General features: G+C 43.6%; 1 protein-coding gene across 2 annotated transcripts in view; it reads left to right on the top strand.

Moving 5' to 3' along the window:
- The window catches only part of LOC138582504 (F-box/LRR-repeat protein 2-like), a 255,024-nt gene that overhangs the window by 141,104 nt on the left and 92,302 nt on the right, over window positions 1–21,618 (top strand). The window contains exon 5 of one of the 2 annotated variants that reach the window (XM_069653857.1): window positions 10,676–10,882. In XM_069653857.1, coding sequence (XP_069509958.1) covers window positions 10,676–10,882 — 207 coding nt within the window. Of the gene's footprint in view, window positions 1–10,672; window positions 10,883–21,618 lie in introns of both variants that reach the window. The other variant, XM_069653850.1, reaches the window with a different exon arrangement.

The following is a 21,618-nucleotide window of genomic DNA, read 5'->3' on the forward strand; positions in this document are numbered from 1 at the left end:
AGGACCAGACTTCAGCTGTGAGACAATGGAGTCGGATTTGAATTTGCGTATCCAGATGCTGGGGATGTGAGAAGGACAGAGGGCAAACAGCAATGATGTGGAGGATGTAGTCAAAGTTTCTATGAGAATCAGTGTCTAGATTGCGTGGTAAGGGAGTGGTCAGAGAGGAGGTAGTCTAATTTAAGTTGATGGTGGGACAGATTTTGGGTAGGGTACTGTGATTCAGGAGTGCTATTGGGGCTCCATTGGTAACAGAGTGGAGTAGGAGGTCCAAATTAGAGAAGCAGTTGAGGCCATGGGGACCGATCATTTAGGAGGATGGTGAGAGGGGTGGGTGGGAGTAGTTTGGCGGCAGTGTATTTAAATGAGTATTAGAAAGCCAATAGGTGTAATATTGGCAGTGTATGGGCCTTGTTGATCATCAGGCTAACTCCACATCCCCTTTAGAGGAGCAGGTGGAGTGAGTCTATCTGCAAGACAGTACAGGTAGCAGAGCCAAGAAGAGGGATCCAAGTCCATGTGATAGCCATAGCTTCCAGTGGGCAGGGTCATGAGAATCAAAAGTCGTCGGTGATGAAGGAGGTTTCATTACAAATAGATTGGGCTACCAGAGCCTGACCGTGGTGGAGGGAAAGGTGTACTGAGGGAGGGTAGAAAAGATTAGAGAGCATAGGTCGGCCTGGAGAACTTTTTGTGAGTGGGGTGAATGGCAGGGACAAGATAAGAGGCAAAGGACCTGGAGGAAGGGATGAGAGGGATAGCTTAGGGCAGAGAATCTGTAAGGAGTGAGAGAAATGTAAGGAGAGGGAAAGTAATTGCAGTGCAGGATATAAAGATGCACTGAAGAAGTAGTGTGGGGGGCAAGTAATGAGGGCTCAGAGTAATGGGAAGTGAGGACAGAGTGTAGGGGAATGCAGTAGCAAAGACGTGATGCAGTGAAGGTGCCAGAGATGCAAGGTGCAAAGTACAATTTGAACTCAAGACGGCCTTAGGTGACCACAGGATTCAAAATGCAAAGAACCATTTTAGATCACAGGACCTTTGATGAGCAAAATAGAGATGTAAAGTACAGTTTTCAATCATAGGGCCTTAGGCAGCCAAATGCAATTCGGAAACATGGCACAATCATGACACCTAGCTGGGAACCCAAAAATGCCATGAAAGCGGATCAAGTAGAACATGCACAGACTTTGAAGACACAATCATTCGGAGCAGTAGTTTGCAGGGGGGCTGGTTAAAGGAAGATTTGGCCAGAAATGTAGGTCTTAAAACCTACCAAACCAAACAGACCTTGCCCATAGTTTTGATGTCCTTTGGAGTGACGCTAGGCACTGGAATGCATGGGGATAGAAAGTATGTACATGGCACCTGAGTGGATGGGCCAGGTCGCTGCCTGACATGCAATGGCTGCCAAGCAGGACAGGTACAGGTAAGTGGTCAGTCCTTTATTTTGAGAGATAGAAGGCCTCTTGGAGGGCTCCAGCCCTTAGGAGTTTTACAATGAAGGATTCCACCAGAGTGGGGTCACTTTACCAAAGGGGCCAATGAAGAGGCCCTGTGGCCTGCAATGGCTCCCAGGCAGGACATGGGCATGCATTTGATCAGGCCTGTAAGATGAGGCAAGGAGCCTTTTGCAGAGCTCCAGCCCCTAGAATGGATGAGCTCAGGCCTCTCTTGAGGCCTGGAGTGGACCAGGTTCTTGTGGGGTTCATTTCAGAGGTTTGTTGAGTTTTCTAACAAATGATTCTTCCTGGCGAACATCACATGACCAGGGAGGCCAATTGGGAGGCTGTCTGACCAGTAATGGGTCTCAAGGTGGCAGGGACTGGATTAGAGCCAATCCTTTTAATCCACGCCTCTAGCAGGGACCATTGGGACCATTTGGTACACTCATGGCACCAGAATACTGGCATATCGAACTGCACTATCCAAGCTCCCTTGACATTCCATTGGCAGCCATCCCAAGGCTAACACTACAAATTGCCTGGTGCTGCCAAGTCCCATCCTTGGTGTTCTCAGACTTCTACCAGTGCTGTAGCTGTCTTTAGATCCTGAATTCTGGACCACTCCTCATCAAGCTCTAGCCTGCTTTGCTACAAAATCCAGGTTTGCCACTCTAGACATGGAAATCCTTACAGCACCTCAAAGGGAATATTATCTACTCTTTAGCACACAGTGCTATTGCCGGGGCACTCTGTGCTAAATTCTGCATCCCTGGAGTTATAAGAAATACCAGATGGCTCTACCAGAAATGTCGTCAGGCCTAGTACGGTAGTTGCCTGTCTGTTTCCATTTCCTTCCCACTCTCCCCTTCCTTCCTTATCCATGTATTCGCTCTTACACTATCTGAAATGTTGTCAGGCCGAGTACGATAGCTAATTTCACATCCTTACTGTTCATGGCCTGTAAGAATGTCATTGTATTTTCCCTTGTTCCCTCCCTTGCCTTGAAGCACTTTGAAACACATTGTGTATAGGTGCTATATAAATAAACGATCATATATCATATATCAATGTGTGAGCTTATCTAAGTGCATTAAGCATTGCACAAATAACCATTTGGGACTAAATGCGTGAACTTGGCAGAATTATACAGCCAGTTGTGGAGGGTCAGAAGACGGAGACAGACTAGATTTTTCCATTCTGAGCTTGATTTTATTTAAATAATATGAAAACTGCCTCACTTTGCCTAAACTATGGGTTTCGCTACCTAACAGAACTAACTGGGGTGCGTGTCTGTCTGTTGTGAAGTCCAAAGAAATAGTTGTCATCTGTCCAAATCTTACCTACTCTGACCCTACCACTAATACAAAGCAACTAATGTCCAGGAGAATGACTCCCTTCTCCTGGGGCTGTTTTCTCAGCAAGTTTCCATCAGTATAGAATCTGTATATGGTTCTTAGCTATCGCTTGTATCAGTTTGTTTAATTCACTTAGGGGATTTTTCCAATTATCTTGGGGCTTCATCACGAGTTGGGCGGTAGCCCGTAAATGCGCCGGTAATGCTATTAGCGCCGCATTTAAGGGCTGGCCCTGTTATGAGTTGGGTGGAAAATTTGGAGTTTTACCTGCAGCTTTTTGCTGGAGTTGAATCCTGCTTTCTGCCGTTTTTCGCCGCAATTAGCGTGGAATGGGAACTTACCACCTTACCGCTATTCGGGATATGGTGCAAATTGCGCCAGACTGAGTAGCGGTAACGCTATTTGCGTTGGCGGTATCCCTGCGCTATTACCACAGGGATACCGCCCGACTTTTGGTGAGGCCCTTAGTCTCTCTTCGCTGGAGGTTTAAAAATAATTTTTAAAGGTGTTCCTTTTCCTTGAGGTTCGATCACTCTGGCTTTATCACATAAACTTGAAAGTCTCTCTTTATCCAACATCCAACTTGTATCTTCAGTATTATGAGCAATCATATTCTTATCAGCGTTCTCAATCTGCTAATCACTTGGCTTTTCACTTCGACTAGTATGAGGAACCCAGTAATGACTCACTCTTCTGGTTACTTTGCACCTCACTGGGATGGGTATGATAGGCCCAGTGATGATTCTCACTCTTCTGGTTACTTTGTGTCTCACTCGGACGAATATGATGGACCCAGTGATGATTCTTACTCTTTTGATTACTTTGCGTCTTACCGAGATGAGTATGAGTATAAGACTTGTGATATTCGCTACTGTCCCTAAGTCTTGGACTTTTTTCCGTTGGTCAGAACAGCAACTTCAGTTGTCTCTTTCTCTCTCACTTTGACACCCTCTATGGAGTTGCTTTGTGCGCTGCTTCGCTGTCTGGGAAATGTTTCCAAGTATTTTCTCCTTGCTCGTCAGGTCTGGATTTCTCTAACCAGAGACCTGCACTCATTCACTCTGCTCTCCAGAGCGTTTTGGCTTCCTGGTGTGACTCGACCACCGCAGTGTCCGGGTTTCCTCCCCACGTAGGAAAACGCACCTTCTTTTCCTCTCCTCTCTGACACAGCAGCTTTGAACGTCCCAGGTTTCTCTCTCTCTCTCTGTTGCCTCCTCCACAGGGGCTTCCGCTGTGTAATGTTATAGTCCGTCTTTGTGTTGAACTGGCTCCATTGGTTTTCTTTGTCACAGTACCAGACGGGTACTTTTTCTCAGGTGGAATATCACAGTAGCACATGTATAGTGATTCATCCTGTTTTCTTCCAACAGGTTTCACTAGCATTGGTTGTTGAGCGATTTTGATAGGGAGCTCCTCATCAGAATGGGAGTCCTTCTCCCCACGGCGGGAGTCTCTCCCGGTGAGGTCCCGCTTGCCTCTACCCATAGGGAGGTTATCGCGTAGCAGGTTCACCTCCGTAGCCTTACAAGGAAAGGCTCCCTTTTGGGGACAAGTGATGAAATCCTGCAATTCATCACACAGTGCATGAACCCTAATGAACATCATCGTAAAAAAAGTGCATTGTGTACTTATTAACCAACATACCAGCTCTCAGACTAAGTTACCCGAAGGAGCACTTTTTTAGTGTGGGGCCGATCACCCTTACTGGTACGTTATTTGTAAGGTAAGGAGAGAGCATGGGTGCAAAGACGCGACAAACTCAAAACCCACGCACTCTTGCTACAGTCAAATGGGAACCGTACGCACAGACACAGGACCCTTCTCTGACACTGTATCATGTGGTGCAAGAGGTGCGTTCCCGCAGGTATCAGCCAGCCACCATTACAACTCCAGTGCAATACGGTGGACTCTGCATTGTCCTCAAGAGTTTTCAGTGAAGGCATCACAGAATGCCAAGCCCACTGAGAGCACTCTTCGGGGCAAGATGGAGGCCAGTAGTTTGAGACCTTCCGATGCCTTAGAAGTCATGATTCAGAACTTATGGGCAGAGGATCAAGCTAGTCGTTCTGACGACCTCCTACAATTACTTAAACAGATGGGTCTTTAAAACTTTACGAAAAGAACTGAGTGTTTGTATGGCCCGAATTTCCAATGGAAGTTTGTTCCATAGCTTTGGGCCGTATATTACAGACCTACGATCACCCCTAAATACACAATTTTGAGGGGGGAGTTTGCAACAACAGTTTATTGCGAGACCACAACTGCCGGCTTGGTTGGTACTGAGTCATTCTTTCTGAGAGATAGCTGGGGGCCAATATATTTACACATTTAAACACCAGGCACAACATTTTAAAATCAATACGATCCTTCACAGTAAATCAGTGCAAAGATCAGCGCAGGCTTGGGATCGGGGAGGATTTTGTTACTCTAAAGATAAGTCTAACAGCCGCATTTTGTGCTTTTTACAATCCGTGGATTTGTGTAGAAGGGATGCCTGCCAGCAACCCATTACAATAATCCAAGCACGAGTTCACCAGGGTTCCCACCACCACTGCGTGATCCTTGGCTGGAATAAACTAGTGAGCCTGTCTCAGGAGGCACAAGGTGCTGAAAACTGACTGCACCTTAGCACTTACCTGGTCTTTGCTCCCAGGTCCTCCTGCCAAATAAAACCCAGGTTTTTTAGTTTTGGGGCAAATACTATGTGTGAGCCGAAAAAGCAAGGTGACCCTGGACGCCTGCTACCCTCCAAGAGATGTTTAGGGCCGAACAATGCTACCTCTGTTTTCCCAGCATTCAGGAGAAGCCAATTGGAGGACATCCACGCTTTGACTTCCTCCAGGCATCGTTCGACCGTCTGGAAAGTCTCCTCCACCCTATTTTGATGAACACTTGGTTATCATCTGCATACAAATAAAATTCCACTTTGTGCTTCCTCAAAATGTCCATCAATAGCCTAAGATATACATTAAAAAGGAGAGGGGAGAGTGAGGATCCCTGTGGGACACTGCAGTCCTGTGGAAGGGAGTTTGAAAGAAACCCACCCAGGTTGACCCTTGGTCACGGTCTGACAAAAGAGGAGTGGAACCAACTCCGTGCCTGGTCAGAAATGTTTCACACCCACACCCTTTGCTCCCCACAGGCTTCGCCCTTGCGGGAGCTTAGATGCTTTTTAGGTAGGCTGGGGTGAGACAGGTGACAAAGTGGGTCGATCTCCCTGAGGCATCCAAGTAAGATACAATGATCCACTGTATCAAACGCTGCAGAGAGATCCAACATGAACACTAGGGATAACTCTCCCTGGTCTGCCACTTCAAGTAGGTCATCCCACACTGTCATCAATGCCGTCTCGGTTCCAAAATCCAGACGGAAACCTGACTGAAGGGGGTCCAACAAAGATTCCCTATCCACATAATCCTGTAACTGAGACGTTACAATCCTCTCCAGAAATTGTCCAGGCCATGGTAGCCACGCCACAAGCCAATAATTCTGCAAATCTTCGATGTCCAACTTGTTTTTTTAAGAGAGGTGTAACCACAGAAGTTTTTAACATCGCAGGTACTGAACCAGATAATAGTGATTTATTAATGAACTGTGTCAGAAAGGGGGATATGTCAATCGTGAGCCATTTTGCTACACTCGCTGGTATGGAGAAGAGTCTATCGTTAGTGGGCCTCATATTTTCCAGCAATGACAGCACCACATCTTCCTTAACTAAAGAGAAAGAGAAAGGCTGCCCAGCCAAATGAGCACGTATTATTTCAGGGCCTATGCCAGCAAGGGATAATTGTGTAATCTTTTCCTAAATCAACTCAATATTCCTGTAAAAGAATGAGTTGAAAACATTTACCTGGCTCGTAGAGGGTTCCATGGCTGAGAATACATATTTTGGTTTTATAAAATTAGCAATAGTTAAAACGAGTTCTCTTGGTTGATTTCTAGACACCTCGATTTTCAAAGGGCTTTTTTATATTCCACTTGCGCCACATTCACCTTCCCAACATAGGTGGGGGTTCTATCTTTCCTCCACTTTTTTTCTGTTGCTCTAATGTGTTTACATGTGGGAAGTAGATCCTGTGTAAACCAAGGTTTCAATATTCTTTTTTGTTTTCCCTTTTTGAGGGGAGCTACTCTATTACAAATATTTCCCATATTCTCTGCTCCTTTATCAAAGAAGACTTCACAAAGCAAAAAAGAATCCATTGATTCTAATTCATTTTTTAGCTCACTGCCAGACATCCTAAGCATATCTTTAGGTTTCCGATATTGGGCAAGGGTGAAATTCTTTGTCCCCAAGAACCCCTTCCCTGTCCGATCATAAGTAAACATCCTTGCAGCATGGTCGGACCAGGATACAGGCAACGTGCCTGTCAATTTTATACTCTCTCCTCTACATAACAGTACATCAAGGCAGTGATCCGGTTATCACATACACAAGGGAAATAATTACAGGTTCTTGGATATTCTAGAGGTAGACCCACAGCAATATTGCTGTCCAATAGTAAGGCTGTCGTGCGCAGTGGTTTCTCTTGTACTAAGTGCAGAGATCCAACTCTCTCCAGAGCCTTGTTTCGGGTACAGCACTATTCCCAATCCCAACTCCTGCCACAGCTCCAGATGGGCATTTAGACCACATTTGGGATGGAGGTTAGATTATGTTAGTGTCAGGACTTGTATCATACTCTGCATGCTAAACAAGACAGAGCAAGATCCCATCCCCTTTTCAGACAAGCTCAAACTATCTGGCATTAGCTTTTTGTAAGTAGTCTGGCCATTTCAGGTGCTAAAATGTTCATGAATTTGCTCTGAGCAGAACATTCCTGGAATATTACAAGTAGCTGCTAGATGAGGAACTCCAAGACATGTTCAGCCATTTGGGAATTCAAGTTTTGGATGTTTTTGCGAAGGCAATGCAAAATATTGCATCCAGAAACCTGGAGAAAGGGTGCAAGGAGACTGCCCAGCCATGTGTCGGACAAGGGAAGTTTCTTTACCGTTTTCCTCCCTGCCCACTCCTCCAGAAAGTGATCATCAAACAAAGGAGGCTTCCGTGCAGACCAGGTATCCTATGCAGAATTAACTGAATTTTATACCACCACAGTTACCATGACTACTAATTTGGGTACTTGAATCTGCCTCTGGACTGCATGATATGCTAAAGGAACCTCTACAAGAACTTCCTGTTCATTTAAATGAAAGATACTTTAACTGTGGTGCCTGGAGAAAGGCCATGACCTGTCAAGAGGAAAGTGTATTGTCTTATCTACTTTGTTTAGTTAAATATGGCTTGCAATTTTCCACCACTAAAGTTCATTTGGCAGCTCTTCCCTTCTAAAGTAAGATCTTACAAAATGAGGCCTAGCCACGTGAGACAAACATCCTCTCCTCTGGAGGTGCCAAGTTAATGGGACCTCCTTTTAAATCTGTGTATAAGTGAGATCTTCAGCACGTCTAGTGGAAGGTGTTCACCAGCTGTTCTGTTCTGTCATCCGGGTAGGCAAGTGAAAAACAGGCGGTGTGTGCGAACGCAAACAATACAAAGTATTCCATAACAATAGAGCTGAACATAGAACATACCCAAATGTCCTTCACAAAGTCATTTCACATTTTAACATTAACCAATTTGCCTACAATTGTTTACCCTAGTCCGTTCTCTCGAGTAGAGAGATCTTTAAATACATTGGATGTGAAAAGTGGCCTTCATGCCTATGTACAGATGGGATGAGATCAGGAAATCGTACCAATGCTTTATAAATTATGGCGTGGTCACAACCATCAACCTTTATTTTCATATTACAGTTTCCATCAACTGAAAACGATGAGGAACTTAGAACAGTGAGTTATTTCCATTATCATATGCAATTCAGTGAAGTGTAATGACAAATTGTTTAGATTCAATTACCTATTTCAACATTCAGTAAGACTTAGATTATTTTATATATTAGCTCATCGATACTTGAGACTCAGCAGTGGCAGCGGTTATTGAATTAGTTGTGTTTCATACACAACCAGTATACAGCAAGGTTAGTACATCCCCATGGGATGCTTAATATTAGAATAATTTGTACTTCTATTATGATTTAGAGCAAGATCCCATTTAAATCTATAATTTCAATCACAGCATGTGAGTGAGTTCCATTCACCTGAAGAAGGGAGAATATCTGGAAATGTGTAGTGAGAACAGGAATCCCGACTTTGGCCACAATTTTTCAGATTCAAAACAGGGGATTAGTCATGTGTGAACTCAATTCAGTTACATTGGTGAAATTGACATACAAAGTTTTTTTATAATCAATGTGCATGTATGTTTGTTCGAATATTCCCTCCAACAAATGGGATATTATTGTGAATACAAATTGAAAAGGGTGCTTAGTAACCATATAATTTTCTTTGTATTGTAATACCTCGTTTGGAAACATACTGAATATATGTACCTTTTGATATTAATTTCTTGATTTTTGGAAGATATTTGTATTAAAAGAAACATTCTTTTTTATTTAATAACTGGAAACCGAATCCATTGAATGGCGTTTTTTTTATTCCTTTTCTACTCGTCTTTCTGATTTATTCAATGGTATATAGAATATCATTTAATAACCAGGAAGTTTTTCCGATAGGAGTGACTTGAAATTTCCTTGATTAGTTTCAAGAAACACTTTTTTCTTTCAGTTGTCTATATCCCTTTAGCTTGTGATATCTTAGCCAGGAGCACCTGAAATAATTAGAAACCATTGGCTGTGTTAATGAATGCTTGGAAAACTAATGCACCCCTCCTCCCCATGTGCTTCTTGTAAATCTGACCACAGCTTTGCATGACATTGTGTGGAGTGACAAAATGAAGATGATTCCCAAATAGGCCATCTGTCAATGCAAAATCTGTTTTGAATAGCAGACATGATCTATTTATTTTTATTCTGTGTACTGATTCCCCCCTTTCAGGGGTGTGAAGCTTCCTATTCTATTCAGCGTTTATGCATATTAAGGAATATCCCATAATGGAGACAGAGAAGTTATTTACTGTACATTCATCGTAAAAAATTGTCACATAGAAAGATGTGTTGAGTTGTGTGATTTTCTCTTTTCATCATTTCATGCCTACCTGTTTCCGTGTTTATCTTTTACATGGGAGGGTTGAAGATCGTAAAACGGTACATGTGTGATTTGTTTTGGAAGGAGTTTTTGTATAAAGGGTTAACTGGAGAGGACATGGCCTTCCATGTCCGTCACAAACCGTGTGTGTTATGGAAGGTGTAAATAGCCATGTAAATTGCAGTACCCACTCCCGTAGTGCCCACCACATTGCCACAGATTGCTAAACCACGGCTAAGCAGTTATACAAGAAAACTGAAAATTCAGGCATTTATATCAACATTTTCAAAGATTTATTTTAGTAAGACAGGTGTCAAATGATCCTGCTCATAGACCAAGCTATTCCATGTTTAAGTGTTAATTGTAGATCCCAATGATGAATGATTACAAGGAACCTTTCCTTTTTAGTGCGCTAAGATCTTGGAGGAGCATTTACACATCTTTTAGAGGATGGAAAGAGCTTCATGTACTTAGGTGCATGTGATTGGTTAGTCTTTTCCTTTGACACTTGACAAGTTGGGGCAGGCCTTGAAGTTTCTTTCCAGCCAGAGTCTGTTATGTGGGGTAGAGCTGTACCTTGTCTCGTTTTAGTTAGAGGTGGACTGAGCCAATCCCAGTCCTCCAGCAAACCTTTTAAGGTTTGTACATGTTCTGATGAGGACAGAGCCGCATACAGGGAAGGGCTGTTGTTGATTCCCCTAAATTTCCTTTGGAGATGCTTTCAATGTGATGCAGAATCGGCTTTGGGTATTTATTTGTCATGTTTCCCCTTTTTGTGGACAGAAGGACATGGGACCAAAATTCAGCAGAACCTTTGGGAATATGGGCTTCTTCGTACCTCCACCATACGTGGACAACAGGCCACGACTGTTGACTGAATTTGATCTTAAGAAATCTCAGGAGAAACGGGGGCCTTCACTGGCATCTCTGAAGAATTTACAAGAACTGGATCTCACAGCATGCAGCAAACTTACAGATATCAGCATCACTAAGGTAAGAGACCGTTACTGGCAATGGCAGCGGGGGGCGGGGAGGGGTGATATAGGCAGCAGCAATAACACAATGGTTCAACAGGTATCCCCCATTTCCCTGTGGACGTTTTACCATATTTCGGAAAGGGACTTTTCACTGCATTTTACAGAAGAATTTTTATGGATGAAAAGGGGTCAGGGGTTTATGAAGTAGGGAGCACATGGGGGTGAGGGAGTAACATCTGTGGCAGAGTGGGCGACAGGGGTGGTTGGCCCACCATAAAAAGGCAGTTGTAAAATGCGATGAAATGTCCACCACAGGGACATGCCAAAGTTGTGTTTGGGAAACTCTGAAGGGAAACAGATAAGAGCATTAGCCAGCCACACTTCGGAGAAGGAGGGCATAGAAACCAGCAAAACCTGGGTGAAGTGGAACAGATACCAGCATCACTGCGGTATGATTCTTGCTCTGAGATGGAAGGGTTTAGGAGCCACTGGTGGTTCAGAAGCCACTGATGGTTCAGAAGCCACTGGTCTGGCAGCCCTCTCTAGAGAGGAGAGAGGACACAACCACCACTATCACCATGGTTAGACCTCGACATTGCATAATTGGGGGTGGGTTGGGACGGCACGGCTCAGAAACCAACATTGCAGTAATGGAAAGGTCTGTAGGAGGAGGGCACAGACAGCCATAACTCCCATAGAGCAGCCAGGCTCTCTGCAGGAGAGCATAGATACAGATAATCACAAAGAGAGGAGCCAGATTATCAGGACCATAGACATCACTCTGGTAAATGCTAGGCTCATGGCTGTCCACCAGCATCACTGTGACAAGAGCCATGCTTTGAAGTTTTAATGGCAGAGACCCAACATCATCCAGGTAAGGACACTGTCCTGAGTTGCCCACAGTATCCATATGTGAGCAATGTTGTGTGGTCCAACTGCCCATGTTACCCAGGGAGGTAAGAGCTTCCAGAATACATAGCGAGCGTTGGAGACTATGCAGGGCCCAGGCCTGACATATACTGCTGTGGCAAAGATTCATAATCTTTTTGAAAACATGTTTTCGCCCTCATTTGACATCAGCAGTTTGCTGTTAACAGTATCCTTTTCGGCGGCAGTGTTGAATATCTGGTCATTTTTCATACCTCTAAGTAACATTTTTTATCTGTTTATTTTAAGCATCTATTATTTGGTTTATTTCCAGAACCCCCACGTGAGCTTTTTGTAGCTGTGAATAGTAAGCTGCTGCAAAGGGACTTATTGCATTTCACATTAGCAAATAACCTTGTAAAGCAGCTTTAAATCCACTGTAAAACAACAATAATAATAATGATTTAAATAGAGCTTAATGCCAGATTTCTCGAGGCACTAAGCGCTATAATAAACCGTGCCGGTATTCGCTGTTTATGGCACTCAATTTATTGACCTGGAAAGGGTTATGGTGTGAAGAGAAGAGTCAGCCCGCCGGAGTATCAAACCCATAATGCACAGCATTGTCCTGTTCCCCAGGAGTGTGTGTTGCTTGGGCTATCTTCCCGGCCTGCACCTGCACGTAACATTGGCACATTTCACTTTTAGTAATGCAACTTATTTTTCCTTAGGTTTTTAAGTAATTAATTTCATGATTCTCTGTATTGATGAAATTTTTATATTGTGATTTTATAGCTGTCTCCGCCATTTCCTTTCATGTGTATATATACAAAGCCATGTTGGTTATGAGTATATCAAATAAATAAATAACTTATTAAAATGTTAGGGAAATGTGTTAAGGACACAACATATTGCTGGGAATCAGGGATATTAATAAAGATTTGACAGGCTGGAGCTGATCGCAGCTCCTGTGTATCGAGCCTCACTCTGAGCAGGAGCTACCAGTGGGGAATAAGGAGACGGCATAGCGTGCCACCAAACTAACTTCTACATGATATACACCTGTAGCATTTTGTCAATTAAATATGACCAATTATGCTCTAAAAATCATCTAGGGTTTAGGTTTCACCATGTAGTGCTGAATAATAAATTATTGGTTTGAGACGATTTCTAAAGCTATGAACAGTTGACACAAAATAAGTAAATATCAATCTGCTCTGTACTCTGCATTTGTCAGCTATTGTGAGGTATGTAAGGGTGCAGAAGTAAGACACTGACACAGTGGTCATAAAAATATTTTGGCTATAAGCGTTTATTAGAAGATAAAAAGGAAAAGAAAACCCTATCTTGCCCTAACTCTAATAGGGGTTTCCGGCCTCAACTGAAATAACTAGTGTCATAATGTCCAAAGTAAAAGTTCCAATGTCCAGTGTCAAAATCCTAGATCTGTCCCTTACACTCTAAGCTAACTAAATCAAAGTGATGTCTTCTTGGTCCAGAGGGATGACTACCTTCCCCTGGACAAAGGGCAGTTCTTAGCATTGTAGTTTTCCCTGTTTGGTCTCAACTACACCTCCGCTGTTGGGGTGGGGGAATGTGTCCCTTACCCAGCCCTTCTCAGTCTTCTACTTCAACTCTACAATTGGTGGGGGAATGTCTCCCTTTCCCCCAGCCCTTCTCAGGCTTGTAATACAGTTCTCTGGGATCCCAAACCATGATTGGCATCCCTGGTTCCTTCTCACCAGATACTGCTCTGAAGAAGAATATTCTACATACTTCCCAAGCTGTACTGGGTCTCCGACCCTGGTGGACAGGCCTGGTTCCCTTTCATAAGGTACTGCGACTTAGAAGAATGGCCTGGAGGCTTCCCAGCCTGTGGTTCGGCAGACTATTCGATCTCACTCGGTAGTGTGATGAACAATGGCCTGGAAGCTTCCCACGCTGTGGTGGGTCCTTAACCCTGGTGCGCAGGCGTGGTTCACTAACCTTCGAAGCACTAAGAATTGTTCAACAAGTCCCAGGTCTCTTTATTTGGATGTGAGTCCCAGACTCGCAAATCCGACCTTCGTTTGGTTTTCCCAAGGCTTTGTTCACTCTCCTGCCAAGCCAAAGTACAGCTCTGTGTACTTCTTTGCTTCCCTTTACTTGTCCCAGACTCTATTTTCCAAATTGTGCGACAGCTTGCTTGAACCACTACCCTCTTCCTGACTACCCGTGTACCTCTTTCTGCAGGCTGCACGGTTGTTGGCTCTGTGCCGTCGCTGGACTCTTTTGCGGGACTCCGGTGCCTTCTCTGAGCTTCCCTGCTCTGCGGCGGCTCCATAATCCTTCTTTGTGCCAGGCTAGCGTGACTTCTAGCTCCCACACTTTCCGGGCCTCTGGGGCACCCAGCGGTCTAGTTCGCTCACGGGTTGTGCGGTCCTGGCATCCTGATTCACCCTCTGGCTCTCTCCTCTTCTCCTTGGCGTCCCGGTCAATACCAGTCTGTATGTCGGTTTCCTCCTGGCTCTCGTGACTCCTCCAGGGAGGGCTTGACATTCTCTCAATGTCTCTGAACCACTAGACTGGTAAAAGTGGTTCCAATGGTAACTTGGTATTGCTCCGCAGCTTCTTCTCGTCTCGGTACTAAAGTAGTGCAGGCGTGGGGACTCACTCGGAATCTTCCTCGTCTCGGTACAACAGGAGTACTGGTGTGGTAACTCATTACGAATCTCCCTGCGTCTCAGTACTTTACACATGAACTGCTTTCATGTGCCTTTGCTTTATAATCCAGCCATATCTCTCCTTCAGCTCTCTCGTACATCTGCAGTAGTACCTGCCAGTAACGTAGCAATTGATGTATGTCCATTTCCGAATAGTAAACTTGCTATGTCTGTCATCCTCTTTCTGTGTGACTCACTCTCTCCTATCTGTCTTGGTCTTTTTTCCAGTCCAGTTTTATTCTCCCTATGTGACCAGCATTCACAATGATTGAGCACCTGTGTAGCATAGCATAATGCTCCTGTGAAGGCCATACCCCTTAAGAACGCCAGTAAGGTTACCATAACAAAAACCTCACAAGTTTGACCCATAGAAATAGAAGGATTACTATCCTGCCAACCTGCCAATTCACACCAGTTTGAACAACACAACCAGAAGAAGCAAAAATGACGAGGTGCATAAGCTGCAAGTTGGTTCCAAAATATTTTGAATGTGCTACATATTTAAGCACCAGACCTTAACCTCCTTTCTTAAACATCTCTCCATCCCTTCTAAACTGCAGTTTTGGAATCTCCTTTCAAAAAATCCAGAATCATACCCCAATGACAAATTAAGTGCAAATTATTACTATTGGGGATAAGGCACACACATTACTAATTAGGATACCAGATATTTTACACACACATACTTCCCAACTAACAATGTTCATCAAACTATACCAGTAATGGTCAACTGAAAATATTCTTCTCTGTCAAAAAACGATTCTTTGCGACAACAGTAATTCTTTCCAAATTTCATATTTTATGATCCCACCTGTAAATAATTTCACATACATGTTCAGACCCAGTCTGACATTCAGTGCCCATCAATGCTTGATCCCCATGCAATACTTCCTTCATTACCTTTAACAGTTGTATGACCCATATTTTCATCATTATCTTTGCATCAATGTTAAATAGTGAGATATGCCTGTAACCACATTTGAATGGTTTGTGACCGGGCTTTGGACGGAGTACAATATTTTAGTACTTCGTATTAGACTAATATTCTGACGGGATACTGGAACATAGCATTGTAAACCTCCAGCACACAGGGTGACAGTTTGCTCTTAAAAAGTCTGTAAAAAAGATGCAGTCAAGCCATAGGACCTTTTGAACTTTACTGTCTTTGCAGAGTTGATGGAATGGGTAACCACCTAGTCAGTTCTCTGTTGGCTTTACCCAGTACTGGAAGTTGAAGATTTTCTAGAAACTCTTGTCATGCTCAACTGGCTAAAGTTTGGTTCTGCATAGATTTGTTTGTAGATGTCCACAAAGGGTTGGTTTGATGCCAGATGTGGTCCACAGCAGGCATGCCTCACTGTGCTGAGGATGACTCTCATGCTATGCAGTATAGAATCTCTTGCTTATATAACCACCTCCTCCCTAACACTATCAAAGGCTTTCTCTGCATCTTGACTGACTATACCTACTGGAAATACTACAACTCATTAACTTTGGTGTCTCATTACTCCGCTCCAGTGAGAATGTGTGTACAGCTGAGCTGTACTTAGATAAACACAAATGGCCTACTGTCTCCAGACATACCAGTCAGCAGATGTTCTACACAGGTCTGTTCTCTCCCTTTTTATTTAACATAGCTTTGGCCCCCCTGGCTTATGCCATTCCCCAATGCACAGACATCAGCAAAGTTTTATAATAGGGGAGTATGAGTTTAAGTGACTTTTATAGTGACAATATGCTGCTATTTCACTCAAACCCCAAATATTCATGATGTCGGCTCACAACTCTGAGGGACTTGTCTGGTTACAAGATTATCTGTACTAAAGCTGCCACCCTTTCCATATTTAAAATGGTTAACATAAAAGGATGTGTAGAATGGGGTTACAAATGGTTGGGAATTCTAATAACAGTGTATGGAAATTCCCAACATGCAACATTGGGAAACAGATGAAAGATATAGCTGATATTATTAGATGAAACCCTGTAGGTCTTTCATTCTGGGCAAATGTTGATATAGTGGAAATGAACATGGTGCTTAGACGACTTTACATCCTTCAGAACATATGTGCATTCTGCCCTGTTGCAAAGTACAGACAGATAGAACTCTCCTTCACCACGTTCCTCTGGCACAAGGCGTTAAAGGGCAAAATCTTGCTAGAAAAACTATTTGGTTTTGGATTTCCGGACATAAAAAGCTTTGAACAGTCCTTCACTTTACTCCAGGGCTGTAGTTAGCCTTGAGATCACAAAGACGAGAGCCAGAGATGGGCAAATACTGAGTTACTCTGTGCTCCCACGCAGAATTCTAGCAGTGATGACTCATGAAATTGCCCTGAGCCAGTGAAAGACGCTGATCAGTGTATCTTTTACGAAAAGGAATCTTCAGAAAATCTGTAGGGGATAAAAAGCTTCACCTATCTCACGATGTGTATATGGACATCTGGTGCTGTGTCGTCCCAAATATGGTGGGGAACCTGGAGCACACCTAAGGAACATTTAGGAAAATTAGAGACTTCTGTCTTTCAGGAGCATTAAAGATCGCTATAAAGTCTCCAACAGCGAGCTTTAGAAATGCCTTAGTTTGGCAAAGACTCTGAGGAGCATTGTTCCAGCGAGGGTCACTAAACAAGACAATTTACGTGTTCCCCTGTTTGGGGAGACAACTCATTTTACAGCCCCTGCTATATACAAAATCCTGATCTCGAACCTAGCCTAACCTTTTGAGAAACAAAATTTAGACTTGGAGGCAGCAGCACTGGGCTCATACGCAATGTTGGAACCTTGGGAGGGGTGAGTGTGCTTGGTACGACACAATAGCATGAATTTTCTTTTGTTAAATAACATTATTTCACAACAAAACGAACAGTATGAGCAGTACGTTTGGGATTACGTAGAAGGGTGGTATTATATTGATACCAAAAAAGTACATGTATAAGCGTATCTAAGCAAATCATAGAAGGGATAAAGATCTAAACTGGTTAAGTCTATGGGCATTAGACAATATAGGTGAACAGAAATTGTTAATGGGGGCCCATTCCTTTTAAAATTTCGGAAAGCGCCCTTGAAGGGTGGCAAACATTCTCTCCATTGCCCATGTGTACCACAGCTTTGTCCACCATATTCCCCTCTACAGGCTTTTCCAACATTGGGCTAATGTGAGTCTAGCTGCATTCTAAGTCTGGTTGAGAAATGTTGGGAAGTGGGTAGATATAGCCTCATCTTCGGTATTCCTTGAGCTCCCCAAAACAAGGATCGGGGGATCACAGTGCCGGTCATTTCCTTAATCTTGGCCATGATCTCTTTCCAAAAAAGTGGAGCCCTTGGGCATGTCCACCACATGTGGCCCAGGGTTCTGGCCATACCCCATCGCCGGTGGCAGAAAACTAGGTATGAAGCTGTGCAGGCGTTTAGGGTCAAAGTACCACCGCAGGAATATTTTATAAAGACAATCCTTAGTTGTGGTGCATCTAGATGATTTGGCTGCATTTGTCCACGTGGACGACCACAACTGCTGAGATTTGTGTTAGGAAGGGGGGGGGGGTGGGTGTTTCAGGCCCCTCAGCAATTTCGGACAAAGCTATTGTAGTAGGAGACTGTAGGGGTTAGGGGAGTAGTCTACAAGAGTTCACTGTAGTAGAAACATAGCGAATTGTAGTGGCAGCATTATGTGTAGAATGAAACTCCATCTTAGAAGGGAGACGCCATTTTAAAATTGAGACCTAGTGCCATGGTTATGTTGGTATGCTCACAGTAGTTCAGAGTGTTAGAAGGGTGGGCGTGTGTGCTCTGCTCATTACACAGCAGCTCTGCAGAAGGTTAACATCTTGAAAATACACACACAGCCTGACTCTTATCAGTAGCACATGTAACCCAGAAAGAATGTGCCCTGCAAGGCCACGAGAGGGCCGGGATGGATCATTGGAGAGGTATCCCATGAGAACAGGAGTGAGGGCTTTAGGCCTTCGCTAGCTCAGATCTATAAGTTACAGCCACCCGAGACCCACAAACCCTCGTCACGAACATCCCAGTACCCATACCAGCCCAAGCCCACTGGCCATAAAACTGTAAAATGATCAATTGATCAAGAAGATCAGAGAGCAGGGGCAGCCAGCCCCCAATAGTGGCCTGTGTGTTTTTGAGATGCAAGGTGCCAGGGGGGAAAGTAACAGATTTATGCCATTGGTGGGAAGGCCCTGAAGACGCTGAAGTGTATGGTAAAGGAGTGGGGTAGAAAGTTATCATAACCTCTAAAGTAGTCGCCTTGCTCATGTCCTTGGTACCAGGTGCACTGTTGAGTTAGCTAATGATTTGTATAGTCCAAATGTTAATTATAGTTTTTCTATCCAATGACAACAGAAGACGATCCACATGTGGAAGAAGATGGCCAGACGATGCTGGGACCAATTGCCTGCCATCCCGTATGGAGCAGGCTATTTGTGTATAGGGTCGCAGCAACCAGCTCCCTGGATTTGTAACCTATGTGATGTACGTCACTGATGACACTAAATTTAAAAGCTGATGCTTATGCTGTTTTTGCCAGAGCGCTCCACAGGGACGTCATTTCACCAAAATGCCAGGGGTAGCAGAAGTGACATCACATGACCCTTGATCTCTGACATCACAGGAAATGATGCCATTTGACCCCACCCCGAAGTGACATCACAGGAAGCGATGGAACACAACCTTTTACCCCTTGACAAAACAGGAAGTGGCATCACATAACATTGTTCCTAAGTACACTTTGAAAAATATGGTTACAATATCCCTGTAACATGATATACATTTCAAACAAGAATGGATCATCATATGTATTGGCAGAAAATAACATGCTATAACTGCAACTTGCAAAAAGCAAAATACATTGTCCAAAATGGGTGCTTGTTCTACTCTAAATGCTTTTTGGAGTATTTTGTCTGCTTTGTGAATTTGAGGGGTTTAAGAACAGACTAAATCAGTGACTCTCCCCCTGAAGTGTGCCTGAAATAAACCTTTAATGAATCTGGCAATGAAAGTATAGAATTACAGAGAGAAAAATGATTTGTTATTCGTATTCTTTCTAATTTAGAGTCAATGCTCAAAGTGTTAGATTTGTGGCAACCACAGTTTTTATTTTTATTTTTTAAGAAGCCTGAACAAGAAAGCCAGCCACTCTATAAACAAAGAGCCACATGAAATTGGCCACAGCCCAGGAGCTTCAATTAGTAAAAAAAAAAAAAGTTTTGTTTTTACATTCTTTTTTAGTAAGGGAGACCACAGGGGTAGCAAGGGAGACAGAGGGGGTTGCAAGTGTGACCCCTGGCAAACCCTATATGACGTCCTTGGCTCTCCGTGGCAGCAGAGTTCTTTGCTATTGCATACTTGTTTTTATGAGAATAACCCTTGTTATCCTTGCAAGAAGTGTGCTGGGCCTTTTTTTCCTAGTGGGTTGTATTTTTTCTGGTGAGTATTGAGGGGTTACTCTACATTTGCAAACCCAGATCTTCTTCTCACCTTCTCATGTAGGGTAGGGTTTCTTCTGCCTCAACATTATCTAGCAAGCGATGCAGCTTAGATATTTTTCCTTTCTGGATGTCATCCCTAATCAGTAGTTCTAGTGGGGTGAGCTGCCTGGTTCCTTCTATTCTGACTTTGTGGTTTGTGGTTTGTGGCCCAGTGGCAAAGCTTCATGTACGTGTATCGCTCTGTTGTGGGGAGAATGAATTTGCGTTTGGCTTGTATAAACGATAGCAGTTGGACCTGATGGCAGTCCTTTAAGCTTAAGTTCATCGTCAAAAGATTCTATGGTTGCATCCTGGGGTAAACTCTGGATTAGCCACCACTGGGCAAAAGAGCCACAGACCAAGATGCGACTGCCAAAGCTTTTGGGCTTTGTCCCACTAAGAAAGAGAGGTGGAAGTTGTCTCTTGGAGGTGGCCAAATGCACATATGCACACATGAGGATCTCTGTGGGTGCTTGTTCGATATTTACCCAATTCGTATTGGAGGGGTTATGTACCCAGGAACAAATTTGAGCTAGCTAAGCTGCTAACAGGTATCTGGTGATATCTGGAACCCCAAGATCCCCAAAAGTGGTAGATGGAACCGAATTTTCAGGCTATTTGTGGAGGTTTTCCTTTCCATATGAAGTAAAAACTTATTTTTTTTTTCTGGAGTGGTATTAGAAGCCGCTTAGGGATCTTGATTGGGAGGCAGCTAAGACATAGAGCAATTTGCGAACAAAGTTCATTTTTATAGCATACATTCTCCCCATCCATGAGATGTCTTGGTTGACCCATATGTCTAGGTCTGAGGCAAGGCTTTTAATTAGAGGGAGGATGTTATATTGAAGAGTTTTTTTTGCCTGTTTTCGGATGTTTATTCACTAGGTAATCTAAAGTGGAGGTTTTCTATTGTAAGCCATAAGAGTTCTTTGGAGTGGTTATCTCGGAATCCTTCTCTGCGATATTTAATCATCTCGATTTTGAGTAATTAATCGAGAAGCCTGCTGTATTATCAAATATGGAAAGTTCTTCCATTACCCCTGGGAAGGAGGTGTTGGCTGTCGTCAGGCAGACAAGGATATTGTCTTCATAAATGGCAATCCTGTGGGCTATCCCTCTTACTGTAATCCCCTTAATTTCACCATTCGCTCTAATCCTTTTTTTTTTTTTTAAATGTCCTTCGAGCCGGATTTGAACCAGTGATCTAAGGATAAAAATATGAAACGCTTCACGAATTTGCGTGTCATCCTTGCGCAGTGGGCAACATATACAAAAATTGGAACCATTCGCTCTAGTCCTGATCGCGAGCTGCTCTATGAAAAGAGGAAAAAGGGTGCAGCTCTGAAGAACTCCTCTAGAAAGGTCGATTTGCCGGGATAGGTGCCAATTATTCTGGATCTAGTATTAGGAAAATGTAGTGTTGCTTTCACCAATGTTACAACTTTGGGGCCAAATCCCATCCCAGTCCTTAATTTGTATTGGATTAACAGTCATTAACTTGTATAGGAATTCCTATTTAACTTTATTAAATGCTTTATTAGCTTCGAATCCCACCAGGATATGGGGCTTCTGTTCTTGGGAGGCCCAGTCAACTCAACGGCCCTCCGGGTATTTGTGTGGGGGATCGTCCTATGACAAAGCCGTATTGATCTGGATGAATGAGAGTGGGGATGGTAGAAGCCAATCGTTTTTCCAGGATTGTC

The sequence above is a fragment of the Ambystoma mexicanum genome, chromosome 1p, assembly GCF_040938575.1.
Source record: "Ambystoma mexicanum isolate Mex_15411 chromosome 1p, UKY_AmexF1_1, whole genome shotgun sequence".
NCBI classification, from domain to species: domain Eukaryota; kingdom Metazoa; phylum Chordata; class Amphibia; order Caudata; family Ambystomatidae; genus Ambystoma; species Ambystoma mexicanum.